The 16,526-nt window shown below is 37.1% G+C and overlaps 2 protein-coding genes across 3 annotated transcripts in view; one reads left to right on the forward strand and one right to left on the reverse strand.

Moving 5' to 3' along the window:
* Positions 1-672: 672 nt before the first annotated feature.
* LOC106876142 (cytochrome b-245 chaperone 1) lies at positions 673-16,082 on the forward strand. Of its 2 annotated transcripts, none has more exons than XM_014924564.3 (7): positions 673-2,264; positions 5,549-5,668; positions 7,009-7,050; positions 8,576-8,649; positions 12,395-12,488; positions 12,872-13,016; positions 14,624-16,082. In XM_014924564.3, exons 2-7 carry the CDS (start codon positions 5,581-5,583, stop codon positions 14,820-14,822), a joined length of 642 nt encoding a protein of 213 aa, XP_014780050.1. In that variant the 5' UTR covers positions 673-2,264; positions 5,549-5,580; the 3' UTR covers positions 14,823-16,082. The 2 variants fall into 2 exon arrangements, with proteins under 2 accessions (XP_014780050.1, XP_052823830.1); XM_052967870.2 differs by lacking the exon at positions 673-2,264 and adding an exon at positions 2,747-2,862.
* LOC106883542 (protein tweety homolog 1-A) overlaps positions 10,581-16,526 on the reverse strand; it is a 174,283-nt gene continuing 168,337 nt past the window's right edge. Inside the window, exon 14 of the mRNA XM_089352136.1 lies at positions 10,581-12,348. Within this exon, the coding sequence (XP_089208262.1) occupies positions 12,331-12,348 (18 nt within the window). The 3' untranslated portion in view covers positions 10,581-12,330. The remainder of the gene's footprint in view (positions 12,349-16,526) is intronic.

The following is a 16,526-nucleotide window of genomic DNA, read 5'->3' on the forward strand; positions in this document are numbered from 1 at the left end:
TCACGCACAAGATGACAGCTTCCAACTCCTGTTTTCTAACTGTGAAAAAATGATCAAACTTTAATCTTCTGTAGCACTTTTTAAAATATTTTCTTGAAAAAGAGAATTAACCCCTAAGATTCAGCGTGTAAAATTACATCAATACACCAAATTTTGATCATTTTCACTAAACCTTAAAATTTTCCACAGGTGCAGCCAAACAGAAGAGACCTTATTATTGTTCTTACATGGGGGAACACGTAGGATGCAGAGTCGCTGAAGTGATCACAGAATGTATGACGAAAGATCTCCAGACAATGGACATAAAATAAGAACATTAATAAATAAGTGAACAGAGAATATATAGTGCGTGTGTTTATTTGGCAAGAAAAAAATGACCGTCCCGAAACATTACGAAATTATTGCTGCCGTTAAGAAAAGTGCAGGAACAGTAACTCTGTATCCAGAGTTGTGGAGTTGTTTACCTTGCTCTAAAAATTTGAGAAGTTAGCTCAAGATTGTGAGATGACAACGAGGGAAAGAGAGAAACAGACACACACACACACACACACACACACACACACACACACACACATGTACACGCACGCTCACACACATACAAACACACACACACACACACACACAGGGAGAGAGTGAGAGAGAGAGGTGTAGGAAGAAAAAAGATAACATAATACAGAACTGATATATTAAATGTACGAAAGGATGAACGGAGTTCGACCGCGAAAAGCAGTGAGGGACAGCACTTGTGTTGGTTCCCCGACGTAGCTTGGATCAGATGTAAACTCACTGGGCGAGAGACGGCTAAAATGTCTGTCTCTTCTTTTTTTAAACACATACACACCATGCCGTTGTATTTAGGCTTGCTTTTCTCCAACAGACTCCATTTGATGTCATAGTCTCCGACTCACTCCTTCAACCATCGTATGTGTTTTGCAAGCGTTCTGATATTCTGATTCTCAAATTTCCAAAACAAAATGCGATGTGGTTATACTCTTTTACTCTCTCTCTCTTTTACTCTTTTCAGTCATTTGACTGCGGCCATGCTGGAGCACTGCCTTTAGTCGAGCAAATCGACCCCAGGACTTATTCTTTGTAAGCCTAGTACTTATTCTATCAGTCTCTTTTTGCCGAACCGCTAAGTTACGGGGACGTAAACTCACTAGCATCGGTTGTCAAGCGATGGTGGGAGGACAAACACAGACACACACATTTATATACATATATACGACGGTCTTCTTTCAGTTTCCGTCTACCAAATCCACTCACAAGGCATTCGTCGGCCCGAGGCTATAGTAAAAGACACTTGCTCAAGGTGCCACGCAGCGGGACTGAACCCGGAACCATGTGGTTGGTAAGCAAGCTACTTACCACACAGCCACTCCTGCGCCTATGTAGGTGTTTCTTGAAAAGGCAATTTATCTATCTAATAAAACTGTATATTCTAGATTCATCGTTCTCAACCCTATCCCGAATCGACTTTAGCTTAATGCACAATTGTCTCTATGCTGCAGTGTACACGGCGTCGAGGGTTCCAGTTGATCCGATCAACGGAACAGCCTGCTCGTGAAATTAACGTACAAGTGGCTGAGCACTCCACAGACACGTGTACCCTTAACGTAGTTCTCGGGGATATTCAGCGTGACACAGTGTGACAAGGCTGACCCTTTGAATTACAGGCACAACAGAAACAGTAAGTAAGAGTGTGTGAAAGTTGTGGTGGAAGAGTACAGCAGGGTTCGCCACCATCCCCTGCCGGAGCCTCGTGGAGCTTTAGGGGTTTTCGCTCAATAAACACTCACAACGCCCGGTCTGGGAATCGAAACTGCGATCTTATGACCGCGAGTCCGTTGCCCTAACCACTGGGCCATTGCGCCTCCACCATCGAACTTAACCTACTATCTTAAAAAAATTAGTGCATTGTATCATGTGATGCTAAATACTTAATGTATATTTATAGTTATTTATATTTTTAAAAAAACGCACAGAAATCGACATTATTGCGTCTGAAACGTGTTTGTCCCCTCATAGATCCGTCCGGTCTGATCTAAACAGCAAACTAAATATGCTTACCATAGTCGGATATTCATTAGATGATGGACAGGTTGTCATCGTTCACCGCTATCAATATGGAATCACTATGTTTACCGTCTCTGCTTCGCTGATCTTCTAACCGGGTTTTCCTCTTCTCAACCGATATCATAGTGTTCTCAGTGACCCGTTAGAAGTCCTACAGCAATACTAGCCTTATCTGATATTGTTTTCAAGTATGTATTTACTCGTTTTGATTATACTTATTGAGCTAATCTGAAAATACCAATGCATTACACCAAAAAATTAATTCCTAGATGCTTTTCACTTGACACAAAATATGTATTTTTTGATGTATTTCTGTTTTCTTCATTACACGACGATTCAAAATATTAAGGCAAATATATATATATATATATATATACATACACGTGTGTGTGTGTGTTCAACAACTGATCGCTTCGCAGGCCAAAAATTACTTCAGACTTTTTTTAGTTAATTAATTCTTAATTATACACTTGTAACAGTTCCCAGACTGCTCTGTATATTTTGCCGATAGATTTTGCACGTTTGCTTTGTATATCGACGAGTTTATGTTTAAATAAAAGTTTACAAACACATACATAATGTACATGCATACATACATAATGTACAATATATGGATTTATATAGTCCACTGGTAATGACAAAAGCTGATTCATGGATCCGGTTACATACCACATAGTAAACCAATATGTAGGAACGTAATGTAGAGTCCTATGCCACTGAAATGCAGTAAATCAAGTCTGAAAATTATTTCCTGAGGAGTATAGAAAATATAAAGAAAGTCAGGAGGTATGAGATGGATATATTTATTTCACCAGTTGATATTCATAGGACGACGGCTGTTTTGCAGCCAACGTCATATGGAAATTGGAGGTTAAATGATGATATTAATTATTTTATATGTCTACACTAGTATGTATGCTATAAATTGCATAGTACAAACCAATGCAGAGACAGAAGGCTAGCTTTCAGATTGATAGAATATCATGGTTACATCTATTTTTCAACTCTGGTATACACGTACAAAATATCTTCCTCAAATATATAACATATGGAAGATCAATAATTATTAAAAAAAAAAAATTCTGTAGGCGCAGGAGTGGCTGTGTGGTAAGTAGCTTGCTTACCGACCACATGGTTCCGGGTTCATTCCCACTGTGTGGCACCTTGGGCGAGTGTCTTCTACTATAGCCTTGGGTCGACCAATGCCTTGTGAGTGGATTTGGTAGACGGAAACTGAAGGAAGTCCGTCGTATATATGTATTTATATATATATGTATGTGTATGTATATGTTTGTGTCTGTGTTTGTCCCCCCCCCCCCAACCATCGCTTGACAACCAATGGTAGTGTGTTTACGTCCCTGTAACTTCGCGGTTCAGCAAAAGAGACTGATAGAATAAGTCCTGGGGTCGATTTGCTCGATTAAAGGCGGTGCTCCAGCATGGCCGCAGTCAAATGACTGAGACAAGTAAAAGAGTAAAGAGTAAAGGAGATGTTAGATATGAAAAGGGAATTATGAATAGTGGTGATTATGATATAATAGAGAGATGTATAATATAATAGAGTCATGTAGATTATCGTTAATAACCTAGAGGTAGTTGTGATAGAGCAAGGATATATATATATATTATCCTAAAGTGTTTTAAGATCAATAATGTAGCAACAACAGTGCACCTTGAACGATGTAGGTGCACTTTTTTTCTTTTTTTATTCTATATAAACTGTTACATTTTTAATGCCCAAAGACAACCGATATGTAATCAATAACGCTCGCTTAATCCGTCAATTATGCTAGCATTTCAACCACATAAACTTAGAAACTCACTGTTGCTTCAACGGCCACATATCATTTAATGAGATTTAGTAATTCTTTTCGGAACTTCCTTAAACTGCAATCGGAGGACTTTAAAAAACACTTTTTTGAACAGATATTAAAAATGACTTAGTTTGAAGGGACAACAGCCTCTTCCCTCATTCTAGGTTGATAGCTATTTCCTCGTTTCACAGTTATGTTATGCAGTATTGTGCATATTACAATAGATGTTTTATACAGCTTGCTTTTATGAAACCACCGGAGATAATCATTATCTAAAAATAACAATATGTCCCTCACATCACACCTTACCATCATTAAAGTATACATTTGTTACATCCTTCTTATTTCTTTATTGCCCACAAGGGGCTAAACATAGAGGGGACAGACAAAGGGGTTAAGTCGAGTAGATCGACTCCAGTGCGTAACTGGTACTTAATTTATCGACCCCAAAAGGATGAAAGGCAAAGTCAACCTCGGTGGAATTTGAACTCAGAACGTAACAGCAGACGAAATACCGCTAAACATTTCACCCGATGTGCTAACGTTTCTGCCAGCTCTCCGCCTTCTGTGTACTTACTCAGGGTACTTGGTGTATGCATGCAATCTCCCTCTCTCTCTCCCTGAAGAGGTCATTTCATCCTCTTCATCCTTGGACTTAGTCTATTTTATACTCTGCAACTGGTAAATTATCCCTGGAATTTCAGTTTGTGTTGAACAGTTTCCTGCAAGGGAAACTGTCCACTTATATGTTCTGTTAGCCTGTATTTTCAGGAGTGCTGACTGAGGAAACCGCTTAGATTTCTAAATTCCTTTTTAATTCTCTGAAAACTATGTGTTTCAGTCAGTTTAAGATCTGGCAGCATTGGTAAGACAATATTTCAGTGGGGAAGTTTCAAATCACACTACAATTGTGAAAGACATTCATTGTACATCATCATCATTTCATGCCCCCATCATCTTAAAAATGGAAAGACCCATTAGATAATGTATTGTTGGTTCATTGTGTCTGGAAAAAAAAGTGGAGTGGTCTCTCTTGGTTTGCTTTTTATATGGAAGTCTGCTTGATGAATTGTTTAGATTTTCAGCTTTTGCTTTTTGTCCCACTAAACAACCATAGCAGAGATACTCTTTTACTTGTTTCAGTCCTTTGACTGTGGCCATGCTGGAGCACCGCCTTTAGTCGAGCAAATCGACTCCAGGATTTATTCTTTGTAAGCCTAGTACTTATTCTATCGGTCTCTTTTGCCGAACTGCTAAGTTATGGGGATGTAAACACACCAGCATCGGTTGTCAAGCGATGTTGGAGGAACAAACACAGACACACAAACATACATATATATATATATATATATATATATATATATACATATATACGACGGGCTTCTTTTCAGTTTCCATCTACCAAATCCACTCACAAGGCTTTAGTCAGCCCGAGGCTATAGTAGAAGACATTTGCCCAAGATGCCACGCAGTGGGACTGAACCCAAAACCATGTGGTTGGTAAGCAAGCTACTTACCACACAGCCACTCCTGCACCTATGTTGAACAGTTTCCTGCAAGGGAAACTGTCCACTTATATGTTCTGAAAATTATATATATATATCTTGAAAATTATTTTTTATATTATCATCTATTTCTTTTTTTTTTTTTTTTTACAGTAGCCATAGAACTTTTCTGGATTAATTTAACAATGGTGTATATGCAGATCAAAGAACAAACAGCTGATAAGCTACACTTGTGTCGAGAACCAAATTCCTGGTCTTGGTGTTTGCTTTTTGGTAAATTAAACTTATTATTTATGATCTTTGTACTTAAAAATTAATGCAATTAACTCATTATAATTCCTTTATTTTCTGATCCCTTTTTATCTTATTCTCCTAACTTTGATTCCCTGTTTCTGTTCTTTGGAGATATACTGTTCTTAGAAAAGGTTTGAATAAAGTTCTTGAAGTTGAGAAATTGAAATATCATGGGCAGAGAGTAGACGATGATGATGATGATGATGATATACATTACTTTCTAAAAAACATGGAAGGGTACATTGGATGATGTAGTCCAAAATACACGTTGTCTCCTAAACTAAAAAGACAGAATGGTGTCTACTCAATCAGGCCTAACTTCACAATGAACATCAGTGCAGTCTCTTAACAGGCTTGAAACAGCAACTAAATTATCAGTGGATCATTTAGTGTTGACCATGCGAAAATACAAGAAGGCCACTACCGAAATGCTTTGACTAACTTTGTGTTAACCTCCAGTAACTGCATCACCTAAAACAGAATCTAGGTTCAGCTGCTTCAGCTTCAGTCTGTGGTTATGTGATTAGAATATTGCTGGAAAGAACCACAAGATGCTTGGTTCTAGCCAAGCCAAGCCTCTCCAAGCAGCAGAAGACCTATGGTATGAAGGTTTGATAATTTCCATAGTTTGAGTTGGTCACATTTGGGAATCCAGCAGGTAATTGTAATGAATGTTGCTTCTGATTGAACCTTATGGAGGAGGTGCCTGAGGACTCTACCTCCACAACCATCCCAAGAATAGCAGATAGAGATGATGGATGGATGGATTTCTTTCTAAATATTTCTTATATGAGAAAATGTTACAATTATAGGAGAGTATTGTAGTTCGCTTGAAGCATTGTGTATTGTTTGTAAAGAATAAAAAGTGTTGAATGGTACAACAATGCACTATGACACAAAAAAAAAATGGACTATATACCTGTTGTAATTTGTCCAATGATATTTCGGAATACAATTCCTTCTTCAGATCTTCTTAGATGGAGTCGCTTCTATAATCAGTTTTCCAATGGCTTTTCTTTTTTCGGAAACATCTCAGCAGTGGTCTCACGAAGCTCCTTTCGGAATTCCTCATGAGAAGTGTGTGAGGTCGGCTATGTCTCAATCTCGTGTGTGTTGGTACATCTGTAGCGCTACTTCTAAGTCGTTTTTTTTTTTCGTGCAGCTTCCCTTTTTATCCTTTTTTTTTTTTTGTTATAAACAATTATGTATGCAGTCAACAGAACGAAATCATTTTTTTCATGTCACATTGCTGTTTTGTTAATACAAACAGCCCATTCAGTTTGCCATGGAAATCTAACTTATGTTACTGTCATTTGCAGGTGTGATTACTGGTGGTATTGGAGCAATTTACTATGGTTCAGGTATGTCATATTTTCGACCTTCAAACTATAAATTTAATATCTTTGAAACTTTCCATTGTTCTTTAGTAAATATAATTAAAGTGATAATTAGCAAGACTAATTAACTGGTCAAGGCCCAAACTTTTTAATTAAGCCAGTTAGATATTTTGTTCCAGATTAATATTTTTAAACAATTCATTTGATATAGTTTCATTGATAATAATATTGATGATGACCAACCTCTACTACTACTACTACTACTACCACCACCACTACTGCTGCTGCTACTACTACCACTACTACAAGGGTACCTTGAAGTTGTCATGCAACCAACCAGAGGCAGTAACTAAATCTTATCCTACTTTTTTAGAAAAAGGACACATTGGATAATGTAGTCTGTGGTGTACAATGCCAGATAAAATGCTTGGACAGTCAAGATTAGAAAACCTCTGACCATAAGTCTACTGGATCAGTGGCGACCTATGGCTAAAAAACAACATCTATAGAATGTTCCACAACCTACATTTCTCTTTCATAGACCCCTCTCCCAGATAATATCACTGTTCTATAGCACCATTCTACGAATTATTATCCCAGTATTCACCCATCAGTATCCACTTCCTCTCTTGACTCTGCCATATCTATAGAATGTTCTACAATATGTGGTGAAGTGGATGGTCTTGGAGTTAAGTTCTCTTTTAGTTCATGATGATAAGGTCTTCATTTCAATTCCTAGACCAGGCAGCACATTGTGTCCTTTAGCAAGGTACTTCATTCCACATTGCTCCAGTTAACTTAGTTGTGCTGAGTACCAGCTGTATGCTGGTGAAGCCCAACCTCGCTTCAGTTGTAACATCTTTTATATTCTGCTGGATTAATGGCCAAGGAGCCAACAAAGGTGTCTGTGTCTGCTCGTGATTTCACAGGCACTTAAAACAATTAGCAAAAGCATCACCGCGCCAGTGGACCACTAATAGCACTGTCTGAGCATGTTCATTGCCAGAGCAGCTGTCTGGCTTCCGTGCTAGTGGCCCGTAAATAGCACCATTAGAGTGTAATCGTTACCAGCGTCGCCTTCTAGCACTTGTGCTGGTGACACATTAGAAAATCATTTGAATGAGGTCGTTGCCAGTGCCGCTGGACTGGTTCCCGTGCAGGTGGCACATAAAAAACCCCTTTTTGAGCATGGCCGTTGCCAGTACCATGTGACTGGCCCTCGTGCCGGTAGCACGTAAAAGCACCCACCACACTCTCGGAGTGGTTGGCGTTAGGAAGGGCATCCAGCTGTAGAAACTCTGCCAGATCAGATTGGAGCCTGGTGCAGCCTTCTGGCTTGCCAGTCCTCAGTCAAATCGTCCAACCCATGCTAGCATGGAAAGCGGACATTACACGATGATGATGATGATGGGACATGTTACCAAGCCAGACTCATTTACAAGTAAGCACTTACTGTACTGTAGAACCTACGTCTCTATAACACATACTTTGATACATAGACGTGCCCCTGTTGTATTTCGATAAATCTGTAGAATTTTTATTTCCTCAGATCATTTTTTATGGAAGATCTTTTGGTTATTGGGAGCTCTCCTGCTCGGTCTCACTGCAATGGAAGATTGGGAGGTTAGTTGACATTAACTCTCTTATTTTTATCATACCTCTTTCTCTTTGCTTTTCATAATTTTCATTTTCTGTCGTAAACTTATTTGCACAAGACTTCTGCGTTCTCATCGCTTGGTAAGTAATTTGGTCAGGAACCTTGTGTTGGAACTGAAACAGTTACCCTGCAGTAGAGTCTTTCTAGCTATTTAACCCTAAAACATTCAGATTGCTCTGTCAAATGTAATGCTTATTTATTCACATTGTTTTAAGTTAGTCATGTAATATCTTGTAGCCTCAAGGTTTTCATAATGTGATTTCTTATTTTTGGAAATTACACTGTAGGGTAGGTGTGAGAGGCTGGATCTGGCTGGTTTGAACATAAAACAAGTAGAATATTTTGTTCAAATGTACAAAAAACAAAAGACAGAGACGAGGTATATTAGTTGATATGTATATATATATATATATATATATATATATATATATATATATATATATTGATGATGATATATATATATATATGTGTATGTGTATATCACTAGCCCCTATTCACACACACACACACACACACTATTCTCACATTCACACACATGCACCTTCATGTGGGATCACCATCACTTTATTATCTCCTTTCCTTCCAACCTCTTCTTTCGAACTTATTTTCTAATCATTTGCCATGCTTAACCACTAAATCTGCAGGGTTTTTTTCATTCTTCCTCTGTTTATTTTCTCTTATTCCTTTCTCTTAAAAAGTGTAGGCTTGAAACATAAAAGACTTTTTCATTTTCCCAAACATCAAACAAATACACCTGTCTTTGTCTTTTGTTTTTCTATAAATTTCAGCTATATATATCTATATATATATATAATAATACAAAGAATATATATACATGTATACACACATATATGTACATACTTACATCTACATGTGTATATACATGCATATCAGGGTACAGGACGTTAGAACAATAAACTACAGACAACGGAACGAACATATAGGAAAACGGAAAGCCACTTGGAATATCCCTTCATCAGCTGTCTCTATTCTATCTAGACGTTTCGAAGATAAGACAGAACGTACTCTAGAATAGTCTCTTCCTGAGTAGTGGATCAACCCACTACACAGAGGATTCCAAGGTGGCAAACACAAACCAAGACAGGAAAAAATGGACAGTGAAAACAACATTCAAAAGCCGTACGGCCAAACGCAAATCTGAGGTAGAACACTAGTAGTTCGTCTTGCCTTCACAGCGGCTGGAGTGAAAAGAAAGTTGACCACAGGTCACACGAGAGCAGAGAGGATGGTGGAGGGAAGAAGTGGAACAAGGAGGAAGGGACAGAAGGGTATAGCAGTGAAGTAGAGGCCAGGACAGAGGTATAGATAGAAAGATGGAGGAAGACAGATAGATAAATAGATAGAAAGATAGATAGATAGATAGACAGATAGATAGATAGATAGATAGATAGATAGATAGATAGATAGATAGATAGAGATAGTCACGTCAGAATAATAGTAGACTTACTTGCAAAAAAGGACGTGTGCGTTCAATAATGTAATAATACAAAGAATATATATACATGTATACACACATATATGTACATACTTACATCTACATATATATATATATATATGGGTGTTAGGAAGGGCATCCAGCTGTAGAAACCTCACCAGATCAGATTGGAGCCTGGTGCAGCCGCTGGCTCTCTAGACTTCAGTCAAACAGTCCAATTCATACCAGCATGGAAAACAGACATTAAATGATGACGATGATGATGATTGATATATATATATATATATATATATATATATAATTTAGAGGAGAACCACCAATATACAATTCACACAATGAAGGAGACCAGACACCATCAAGAAAAACACACTCTACAAAATACTAATTTAAAAATCTATAAAATCCAATGGAAAAGTATAAAATACATTAAAATCTATAAAATACTAGGCTAAAAATTTAATTCAACTTCCTACTGTGAATAACAACTGTGATCAGATACGCAACATTCAAATCTGCCAAAATGTCGGTAATAGTGTTTAATGGGAAAGCACTCTTACAAATTTCAATCGCGATTACCTACCTTCGTATAGGAATCTGCGCATGTGTGTGTGCGTCTGCGCGTTTTTTCACCATTTTCTTGCAAATGTTATTTTCTATATAAAATATTCAAAATTTTCAAGCTACGTGAATTGTGTACAAGCTCTTCCAGCCACTTATATTTATGTGCGGTCTCATAGTTGGTGGATAAAATTTAAGCTCGTTTGCTGAATATAATTTTCTTTAGGAAAATTATTCTCCATACATTTTGTTTATTTAGAATATCATTCATTTATGTTGTCCCAGTAATTTTACCCGTATTTAGTCTATTTGTATTTCGTTGTTCAAATTTCACTTGAAGAAGTGAACGGGCCCTCATACGCATGCGTAGTCTGCTTGTAGTTCGTTGATCAAATTTCAGCTTATGATGCAAGTTTAATTTTCTTCAGAAAAACCGCTTGTAATTCAGTTTGTTCCTGTAAGTGGCCGTTCATATATAGATACTGCATTGTGTATGCATGCATTTATGGATGAATGAATAACAGGCCTGTTTTGGTTTCCATCTTGCAAATCTGCTCAGTCTGGTGTTATTGCAGAAAATTGCACGAAGTTCCCCACTGTAGGACTGAACCTCAAAGCATGTGGTTGGGATGTAATCGTTTTAACCACAAAGCCATGCTACCTCCTCCTCTTCATCATCATCATCATTCAACGTTGTTTTTCCATACTGGCATAGGCTGGACAGGTTGAGAGGAACTGGCAAGCCAGGAAGCTGCTCCAGCCCCAATTGTCTATTTTTGCACAGCGTCTAATGGCAGGAACCCTTTCCTAATGCCAATCACTTTACAGAATTAATATTTATTTAATACCTAGGCTGTGTTGTTATTACTTGTTGTATAATTATTTAGACCAGGGTTTCTCAACCAGGATCCTTGTGGACCCTGGTGGTCCATATAAGATTTGGGTAATTTTTTCAGGGGCCATGAAAAATTGCGTTTCAGACCTGTAAAGTTTATGTGCAATAAATTGTTTGTACTTTTACAATTCACAAAATCTTATTTAAACAATTTTTATACAATTCCTTATAATATCTAATTATAGAAATACAAAAGGATTTTAATTATACTGATCCCAGCACTCAACTGCTACTTATTTTATTAACTCCTAAAAGGATGAAAAGCATAGTAGATCTTGGTAAGATTTTAACTCAGCATGTAAAGATATGAAATTAAATATTACATGTGTTGGGCCCCATGGAGGCAAGGTGGCTGAGTTCCTTTTAAACGTTGGGCCTCATGGAGGCAAAGTGGCCGAGTTCCTTTCAAGTGTTGGACCACACAGAGGCAATGACCAAGACCTTTGACATTATGTCGTGCTTGAGTAGACCCATCAACCCGAGCAAAATTGCAGTCGTGACAGACACCAGTGTCACGCAAATGGCACCCATGCTGGTGGCACATAAAAGTACTCATTACACTCTTGGAGTGGTTGGCATTAGGAAGGGCATCTAGCCGTAGAAAACCATGCCAAATCAGACTGGAGCCTGGCGCAGCCTTCCAGTTTGCCAGCCCAGTCAAACCATCCAACCCATGCCAGCATGGACAATGGACATTAAATGATGATGATGAAGACATCTTTTTTATCACTCTGCTGATTATGGCAATCCATTAACCTGTAAAAAGAAAAATATTCTGTACATAATCTGTCTTCTTTATCAGGACTGTATATTTGAAAAGCCAACTGGACTGCTGACCATCAAAAAGCGAAGTCTTCTACAACGGTTCCTTCACCCACTGCTCAAACAACATGTTGGTAAGTAATCATCATCACTATCATTATTATTATTATTATTATCATTAAGGTGGCAACTATTTGTATCCTGGATAAAATACGTCATCCATCTTTACATTCTGACTTCAAATCCCACTGAGATCAAAGCTGCCACTCACCCTTTCAAAGTCATTGAAATAAGTACCAGTTGCATACTGCGATCAATCAAATCGACTAGCCACCCCCACTTCTCCCAAAATTCCAGTCCCTGTGCCTACAGTAGAAAGGGTTCCACCTGACTGGTTAGTCACTCTGGTTACCAATATCTTGGTAATTGATATCTTTGTAATTAATATCTTATCATTTATCTCTGACATGGAAACATGCCGTTCCAAGAGTTTCATTGATTATTGTCTTATTTCCAGTGAAAGCCAGCTTAGACGACATTGTTGGTGTACGTGTTGAAGAAAGAGAAATGAAGTACCTTGGTAAAGGAAACCAGGTGGTGGTTCTTTTGGCAGCTGGTGCTATTATTGGTATCACAGAATCCTTTACAATAGGAGACAGCAGGTTTGTTATTGTATGACCAATTCATTGAACACCTTATTGCTTCTTCCATTATCATCATCACCGTTTAACAACCTCTTTCCATGCTGGCATGGATTGGATGGTTTGAATGAGAACTGACAAGCCGGGAGGCTGCACCAGGCTCCAATCTGATTTGGCTAGGTTTCTACAGCTGGATGCCCTTCCTAATGCCAACCACTCTGAGAGCGTAGTGGGTGCTTTTATGTGCCACCAGCATGTGAGCCAGTCAAGCGGCACTAGCATCAGTTATGCTCGAATGGTGCTTTTTATGTGCCACCGACTTGGGTGCCAGTCAGGCAGCACTGGCATCAGTCTTGCACGAATGGTACTTTTTATGCGTCACTGGCATGGGTGCCAGTCAGTTTATATATTTATTTCTTTGGTAAGTGATAGCAAGTTTTATTCCTATTTAATACATGAATGGTTAGTTATAAAAAGAGATACCAAATGGAAAAAAAAAATGAATTTTGTGTGAAAACGCTACATCCATGCCAATATAGAACAATAGGTGTAAACCAGAAAAATAGCTTCACATTTATCTCAACAAATATTCTACCAATAGATTTTTTGTCTTACATCATCAGAGGATTTCTCTTGATCTTTTTATTGTAAACTAATTATTTTATAAAACCTTCTTCACTTTCTCTTACTAATCACTTTTACATTTTAACAAACTTATGCAAATATATTTCCATGACTTTGTGTACGCTCTATTAGGGTTTTTTTATCAACACACTTTGGAATAATTTAGATACTGGTTGGTGTATATTTTGTTTACCATATTCTAGTTGTAACTGATACACCTAGTTGAGTTGTTTTAATCTAGAACCAGCTAAAAGAAGCTGTTACTACTACTATTGCTGCTGCTTCTACTTTGGTCTGTTGTGTGCTTAAGACTCATAGGCTGGAGTTTAACCTGGTCTCCATGGCATATAAGTGGCTAAGGTTACAAAACTCCCCCTGAATGGGATGCCAGTCCATCACAGGGTTAACTTCCCTATTATTGCCAGAACTCATTTACAGCTGAGTGACCTGGAGCAACATAAAATAAAGAGTTTTGCTCAAAAGCATAATGCACTGCCTGGTCCAGGAATTCAGATCATGATCTTACAATATATATATATATATATATATATATATATATATATATATATGATGGGCTTCTTTCAGTTTCTCTCTACCAAATTCTCACACTTGGTCAGCCTGAGGCTTTTGTAGAAGACACTTGCCCAAGGTGCCATGCAGTGGGACTGAACTCAGAACCATGTGGTCGGAAAGCAACCACACAGCTACACCAGTGCCTATGCTTACAACTTAGCAGTTCGTCAATAGAGACTCATATAATCAGAACCAGATTTCACCTGGGGTTGATTTGTTCAATTAAAACCCTTCAAGGTGGTACCTCAGCATGGCTGCAGTCCAATGATTGAAGCAAGTAGAGATAGTTGAAAAATAAAAATAAGGAAGATTCCTATATTCCCATATTACAGATTAAGAGTGATTGTATATTCACTGGTGGTAGCAATTGGTAGTTATGGAAACAAAAGTTTTATTTTGTAAGTTGTATTATTTTTTTTTCTTTTTGACAGTGACCACTATGCTATTGCCCACAAAATACAAGATTTCCTTGAAGTAGATATGAATCGTCACCATGACCCAAATGATGGGGACGACTATCTTGGGGACAGTTCATCATCCGAGGATAGTTTCGAACAAATTGGTCCACAATATGTTCTGCCTGAAAGTTCAAATGTTGCAGCAAATACAGAAAATATGTACAAGATGTGACTGAACTGATACAAAAAAATTTGTAATTTTATTTTCACTGAATTGTTGTCTGTACACAAAATCGGGTGTGTGAAGAAAACTCTAGCATCAAGGCTTCTGCCACAACTGCTTCATTTCCGGAACAAAAACAGGGAAATTGCAGAAATATTGTGTTTGCTGATATTTAAAATGCATCACTGAAATAAATGCATCAAATCTTTGTTTTAAACTTTTAAAATACAGCACAACAAAAAACTGAGTGGTTATGAATTCAAACCTAATTATAGCCATTTGTGTTCTGCCCCTGCACAAACCACACTCAACTCTGCTTGCCTCAGTCACTTGGACTGACATTGATTGCCACTCGTGTTTTATATTTAAAAAGCCTGGAGGCTGGAAGGGATAGCCAGCTGTAAAAATTGTTCCTATCCTACTGAAACGTCCAGATTTATCAAAACCATCCTATTCATACAAGCTTGGGAAGATTAAAGTGAAACAACTAATCTGTACATATAACAGTTTTTTTTTATAAATTATATATTTTATTAAATGCATAAAAAACATAAAGATTTTGCTTCGTTATTAAATAGTTAATTATTTAATATAAATAAAACTATCAATAGTACTTAATATTATTTTTGATTTTTTTAAATATACTTAATGTTAATTTAAGATATTGATTTGTATAGTTTAGCTTTAGAATATTAAATCCAGACAGAGTTTAGATAAAAATAATTCATTAAATGTATGGTAATATTTTTTAAAATGCTTAAAGCCCATTGAGATCAACTTTGCCTTTGGTCACCTTGGATTGACAAAATAAAGTGCCAATCCAGTACATAATCAGTTATAAAGTTGGAATATAGAAATTTTTACAGGAACTTTGAGTCAAAATATCAGATGCAACATGAAAAGCAATAAAATGTAACTTCACTGATAATGTAAAGATCTTTGTTCTGTAAAGTAATGAGTAACTTGAATGATGTAAAACCCAGATTCACAGATTATGATCAAAATCCGAGTTTTAATGGAAACATACCAAATTTTAGAATGTTGAGTTTCTACCGCAATGGAAAGATATAATGACATGTTGTATTCATTAAGAAGTTGGGAAATGATTGTTACATTTTTATGCATTCTTGAAAACTGTAAAATCAATATTTTTATTTTGCAAAATGTTAAAAGGTACATATTATTATTATTATTATACTTTCTAATTTGCAATTGACTTAAAGAATATTTTTAAACATTTTCCATATAATAAACTTAACATTCCATTCAGCTATTGTTGTTGTTGTTGTTGTTGTTGTTGTTGTTATTTGAGGGTGTTTAAGGCAGCAAGCTGGCAAAATCATTAGCACACCTTTTGCTGTCCACTCAAAAAATGTTTTAACCCAACAGATTTAACTTATAATCCATCTCTTTACCATTTCAGCTGTGTTTTTTCTAGCACATATTGGTCAATGCCTTTAACATCAAACTACATTCTGAGATCATCAGAATTGCTCTGCCTTTCAGACTACTTAAATAGATCTGGGTCGAAATAGCCAACCATGAATTTTCAGTTCTTTGATCAGCTGAACTACTTATCCATTGGATTTGTATACATGTGGCTGGGTTGTGCCACAGCATGGCCACAATCCAACGACACAAACAAATAAATGATGAAAAAATAAAAGTGATAAGGAAAAGGAACATTAAAAGATAAAAGAAATATAATAGAAA

The sequence above is a fragment of the Octopus bimaculoides genome, chromosome 5, assembly GCF_046866305.1.
Source record: "Octopus bimaculoides isolate indiv1 chromosome 5, ASM4686630v1, whole genome shotgun sequence".
NCBI lineage: Eukaryota > Metazoa > Mollusca > Cephalopoda > Octopoda > Octopodidae > Octopus > Octopus bimaculoides.

Coding starts and splice junctions, on each gene's coding strand:
- LOC106876142 (XM_014924564.3), top strand. CDS start 5,581: ATGGTGTATATGCAGATCAAAGAACAAACAGCTGATAAGCTACACTTG. Junction 5,669..7,008: donor GTCTTGGTGTTTGCTTTTTG/GTAAATTAAACT, acceptor TGTCATTTGCAG/GTGTGATTACTGGTGGTATT. Junction 13,017..14,623: donor TTTACAATAGGAGACAGCAG/GTTTGTTATTGT, acceptor TCTTTTTGACAG/TGACCACTATGCTATTGCCC.